Raw genomic sequence first — 6,175 nt, 5'->3', positions numbered from 1 at the left:
CCAAAATTATTAAGACCAAACTGTACCGCAAACCGCACTTTAATGCAGTTTGCAATTTTTATACTATATTTTCGTTAAAATTATATAAAAGAACTAAAATATATGAGCTAATTTTTGACTATTAGTTAATTAAAGGTTAATAAAAAGAGTTTACTATTTAAATTATTAACTAATAATTATAATATAAAATAAAAGTTTTGTTTTAAAAAAAAATAATTAGAATTTTAATAACGTACGGCTAAACCGCAAACCGCATCTTGCAGTACGGTTTGGTGCGGATTTTGTAAAAGTGCGGTTTGGTGCGGTTTGAAAAAATTACAAACCGCACTTTTGCGGTTTGGTGCGGTTTATGATCCAAACCGCACCGCGAACACCCCTACATAGAAGATAGAAATTTTGGCTGTTGAATTGGGTTTGCAAATGGTCATAAAGAAGGGTATCACAAAGCTAGTAGTACAAATGGATAAGCAAGAATGCATCGAAGCCATCAGATCAGATATGCTAGTTAGCAAGGAGGCGAGTGTGTCCACATCTTGAACAATTGTCATAATTTAGTCAAGTCTTTTTGTAAAATTGTCTTTAATTATTGATTTATAGAAGGTAATAAGGTGACAGATGAATTGGCTAAGTTAGTTGTTGTTCTCAAGGAAAAAGTTATTATTTCAATAATCCTCCGAAAAAACAACCCCTTAACTAGGAGGACTTAGTTGCGGTGACCTCGCCTCGTTTGATTAGTTAATTTGTGGTGTCTTGTTTTGTGTTCTTTATACTCCTTTTGAAAAAAAAAACATTGACTTCCTGGCAATAATTCAAGACTAGAGAAACACAATTATGAAAATTAAGCATTCGGTTGGTATCACTATGATTTTTGTTTAGTGAAATTGTTCCGAATACCCCTAAGGTTTTAAAAAATGCATCATGTACCCTTGAAAACTTTCAAATGCACTATGTACCTCTGAAGTTTGTAAATAAATGTACCAAATAACCTTAATCCTCTAACAAATGCACATATTATTGACTTATCAAACTAAAATCATGCCCAAACACTGACTCACTTGTAGTACTTTATATTTACTAGGGCAGCTAACGCACGCGATGCGCGTGCAATAGCTAGCTATATCCTAAATCTCTTTCGATTTTTTTCTCGAAGAAATCTCTTTCAATTCGATTTAACCTTACATCACAAATTTAGTTCTTGATAACTTTTTAATGAGAAAAATATATCAACAAATATATTAAGGGGTATAAATTATTCCATGCACTATTCTTAATATTTTTTTTAAAAAAAAAAACAAAAGTAATCATTATATTATTAATGACAGTGAATAAATAGTCTAGATGGTATAATTGTCCAAACACTATTCATTACAAAAACTTATACACATTAATGAGGGTATATATGTAAATACACATTTTGAAGGGCATAATTGGCATAACACTATTCATAAGTGTAATCTTGTACTTTTTATAAGGTAGGGATGTAGTAAAACCACCTTAAAGCATATATTAAATCAAAATTTAAACTCCGTTGATCATTCTAAATCCTAAATTTTTGGGTGTAGAATTTGCTTTATTAATTAAGTTTACTTATACTTAAATGATTTAGTATTAAAGTAACATTAAACTGTAATAATTTGATGCTTAGAGAGTCTCAATTTAACAAAATTAACATTTATTGTTAGTCTAAGGGCATTTGGTGCAATTTTATACAAACCTCAAGGGCACACAGTACATTTAAAAGTTTTACAAGGATATACGGTGCATTTTTTAAAAGCTCGGGGGTACATACATGGAACAATTTCCCTTTTGTTTATTGTTTTTTGGTTTTTAAAATCATATGATATATGTCATATAAATAAAAAATTGATCAAACTCATTAAAATCATGATAATTTTGAAAATTAACAACACAAAAGTAGTGAAAACACTTTTTTCCTATTTTTTGTTTTTGTTTTCAAAAAATCTTAAAATCTAAAACAAAAAACAAGCCCCCATATTACATTATATATATATATATATATATATATATATATATATATATATATATATATATATATATATATATATATATATATATATATATATATATATATATATATATATATATATATGAAGAAAGTTAATATTTGTAGTTATTACATCCCATTAAGTTTTATAAAACTTGTATAGACATACTAGTTGTAATTTGAGTATGTTTCCTTCAATTAAAACAAAATATAAATATGCCAAACAACCAATTTTTCTTTTCTTTTCTTTTTGAAATTTTTTAATTATTCAAGATTATTTGTAACGATAATGCAGGCTAATGGTTTAATTTGTATATTTAAAATGTGGCTTACTATTTTAGGGTAACCAAAAAATAATAATCCATGCTTATTATTTAAGCACTGTACGTATTTTCGAGGGTACAAATTTCACCTTAAGGTTTAAAATTTTTGTAGGGCACTAATAATCAATTTTCTTGTATTAGAGGCTAAGAAAAAAAAAAGTACAATAAAAAAGTAGTTTTTTTTTAATTTTTTTTATTTTTTACAAACCTCACTAGCAAGATATATGAGTACAACTTTTATATTTGATAAATTAAAAAGGGGGATTTGCCAATACAAATTATACGAATTGTACCAAATAGTTCGGAAGCGAAATTAATGCTTTCTCCTTTAAATACTCGTCATTATCTAATAGCTCTCTTTCATCCTCCTTTAGAAGCTTAAATGCGTTTTTTCTTTGTACATATTCTTTATCTTCTTTTTCATAACAACCTAAAAGAAATAAAAAAGAGCAAAAAAAAAACCTGCACTTTTCACTTTTTTTTTCTTTCTATTAAAATCTTGAAAATAAAAAATACAAACTATAGTGAAAGACAAAAACAAGAAAGGTAAGCCAAAATTTGTTTTCAGTCATCTTCTCTCCTCTCTAATACAATGAGAGGAGAGGATATGATTTTGTACATGTACATTTGATAAATCATAGCATGAATTAGATCTAACTAACCAACAAAAAAAGATAATAAGAGGTGAAAGAGAACAATAAATCACAATCAAAGGGGGGGAAAGTTGTATATTTTACACACTTGGAGGTCATATGCCTAGGATGATAAGGAAGAAAGATGAATTTTCTATAGATTATCATCAACATACACCTTCATCCAAGAAAAAAGGCATCATTAGAAGTTGTCGAAAATGTGGCAATGGAGATGAACATGGAAATATATGCGGCAGTATAGATAGAATTAACAATGAAAGCACATTTAAAAGGGGGTCATGGACTGCTGAGGAGGATGCTTTATTAATCGACTACGTCAAAAAACATGGAGAAAGACATTGGAATTGTGTGCAAAATACAGGATTAATAAGATGTGGAAAAAGTTGTCGACTTAGATGGACAAATCATTTACGTCCAGATCTAAAAAAGGGTGCATTCTCCCCTGAGGAAGAAAGAATTGTTCTCGAACTACATGCTAAGCTTGGTAATAAATGGTCAAAAATTGCAGCTGAGGTATGCTTGAATTATTACTGAATTTCTATATAAGTATTATTTGTTTTTGTTATTACATATGCTACTTTTGTAACATGAGATTTACTTTTTATAATATTCAAAGCTACCGGGAATAACAGACAACGAGGTGAAGAATTTTTGGAACACAAAAATCAAAAGGAGGATCAAAGCTGAAGCATCAATATTAAATTCAGAAGTAAACAACCTCAAACAAATTGGAAATTTTGGTAATCATTTTCAACATCGAAAGAATCCACAAAATCATATTTATCAAGAATTGTCAATTTCAATACCTAGTACTTCATTTTCTTCACATTCTTCTACTTCTCCTTTCTCAACCCCAACATCATATCCAGTGTCAGATATTTTATCTAATTCGGGTTACAATATCATAAACTCTATTGGAATTAATGATCCAATTTCGACTTTTCTCACTAATCCAGCTTATAAATCCGAACTTATGCTTGAAAATGAAGCAACACAATATGATGCTAGCAATTTTGATACAACTTTACCCGTTATTCCTAAATTTTCATTAACACCTAATTCCAACATTACATCTATCACCAACCGCGGTCACAGAAATAATTATTTTGATGCGTCAAATAGTATGTTCACTGAAAACTTTGTTGACGATGGTATGTTAAGAAGCAATAGAACATCACTTCCTTTACATCAAATGATTCAGAAGGAAAACTTACTTGCAACATTTCCTTCAAGTGTTGTTGGTTCTTATACAAATAATAGATTCAATAACTTGCACACCTCATGGTCAATTGGGATCAACTCAACAGAACAAAATTCATCAATTATCAATGAAGAGAAATTAAATATATACAATGATCCAAATGGAAATGATAGAGTAATGACCATGATTTCGCTGGATAACAATGTGGATGATTCGAGGATATTGGATGAACACAATTCTAATTTATTCTCAATTGGTATGTTTTCATTTTGTCTTAATATTTCAAATTTATATATTCATTCTTTGTTCAATCTTAATTTCCATTTTTAAGAAAGTTTGATCATGTTGTCACACAAGTAAAGAGAGTGGAAAGAATATATATATATATATATATACACACGCCCTTTTTCACGCCTTTCCAAAATATATTGTTCACACTTTTATAACAATTTTGTAACATGGTATTTAAAATTTAGTAACGTCGTTACACTAGTTTTGGTATTAATAAGAAATTATGTCAATAAAGTTATGAATTTATGATATAATTTATAATATTGAAATAATTAGAAACACTCCTTATTTAAGTAGAAATTAAATACTTGTCCAAAAAATGTAGAAATTAAAAATGGAGTAATAATTGTAAAGATGTGCTACTATTTTATCATAGAAAGCCGAAAATTAATAAATTTTTTTCATATGTTATTAACGTAGCTATTAAAGGACATCCAATTCGAATATCAAAATACTTTTTTTTCCCTTTTGTACCCAATTTTCGTATTATTTTCCTACCCACTTATGATTTTTTTTTTTTTTTTTTGACAAAAGCAAATGCAAACCCACTTATAACTTATTATAATCCTAGCAAGCATATTTCACCATCTTATTTTCTTAATCCCATTATATTTGCACCTTTTAACACACTTTTTATCTCTTACTTATCCTATCATTTTTGTATCCACCTATTATATACTTCATCTCTCTTACTCCATCCTCATTTGTTGTTTCCTTTCATTTACCAAATCACCTGATTTAATAATTTGAGCATAGAAAGTGAGTAAAAGATAGAGGAATTATTGATTATCCATATGCTTGCACTATTGATTGAATTTTTAAGACAAATATTAACATTATTGATTTAGTGTTTAATTTATTTTATATAGGGATGAAGGACTCTAATAAGGAGCAACATGAGGAAATGATATCCATGGATGATGATCTTTCAAGCTTGCTATATGATTTTTCAGTTACTAATTCACCTCTCCTTTGATATGATATAAAAGATAATATATGCAAGATAGTGCTTGGATAAACAAAAAAGCGAATTTGTTATTTACTATTACAATAATATTTTTTTATTTTTTATTTTTGAAAATATATATCAAGTATATTGTAAAACTTTCACCTTCTAACATACTAACACATTTAATTTCCTACTACAAGTTTGGGCTTATTTAAGTACTTTAATTTAATTTTCTTCTGCTAAAAAGATCTTGGGACATTTTTAGTGTAAGAAATTTAATTATGTTAGATTTTTAGATTACTAATGATATTGTATGCTTATATATTCATTCTTTGTTCAATCTTAATTTCCATTTTTAAGAATGTTTGATCATGTTGTCACACAAGTAAAAAGAGTGGAAAGAATATATATATATATATATATATACGCCCTTTTTCACGCCTTTCCAAAATATATTGTTCACACTTTTATAGTAATTTTGTAACATGGTATTTAAAATTTAGTAATGTCGTTACACTAATTTTGGTATTAATAAGGAATTATGTCAATAAAGTTATGAATTTATGATGTTATAATTTGACAAAACGGCTGATTTGACAAAAATATTTACCAAAACGGCTAATTACGAATTTTAATGGATCTTTTACCAAAACGGCTAATTTGACAAAAGTATTTACCAAAACGGCTAATTATGAATTTAATTCCAAAACTAGCTAAATTATTGACTTAAAATCAAATTAGCTATTTATTTTT

The 6,175-nt window shown here is 27.7% G+C and overlaps 1 protein-coding gene across 1 annotated transcript; it reads left to right on the top strand.

Moving 5' to 3' along the window:
- The first annotated feature begins 3,089 nt into the window (after window positions 1-3,089).
- On the top strand, window positions 3,090-5,449 carry LOC110681615 (transcription factor MYB35-like). Its single transcript, XM_021857769.1, has 3 exons — window positions 3,090-3,494; window positions 3,598-4,438; window positions 5,343-5,449. Exons 1-3 carry the CDS (start codon window positions 3,090-3,092, stop codon window positions 5,447-5,449), a joined length of 1,353 nt encoding a protein of 450 aa, XP_021713461.1.
- The last annotated feature ends 726 nt before the right edge of the window (window positions 5,450-6,175 follow it).

Source organism: Chenopodium quinoa, unplaced genomic scaffold (assembly GCF_001683475.1).
Source record: "Chenopodium quinoa cultivar QQ74 unplaced genomic scaffold, ASM168347v1, whole genome shotgun sequence".
In the NCBI taxonomy this organism is placed as follows: domain Eukaryota; kingdom Viridiplantae; phylum Streptophyta; class Magnoliopsida; order Caryophyllales; family Amaranthaceae; genus Chenopodium; species Chenopodium quinoa.
The sequence above is the reverse complement of the archived record's forward strand: the minus strand, read 5'-3'. Positions and strand labels throughout refer to the sequence as shown.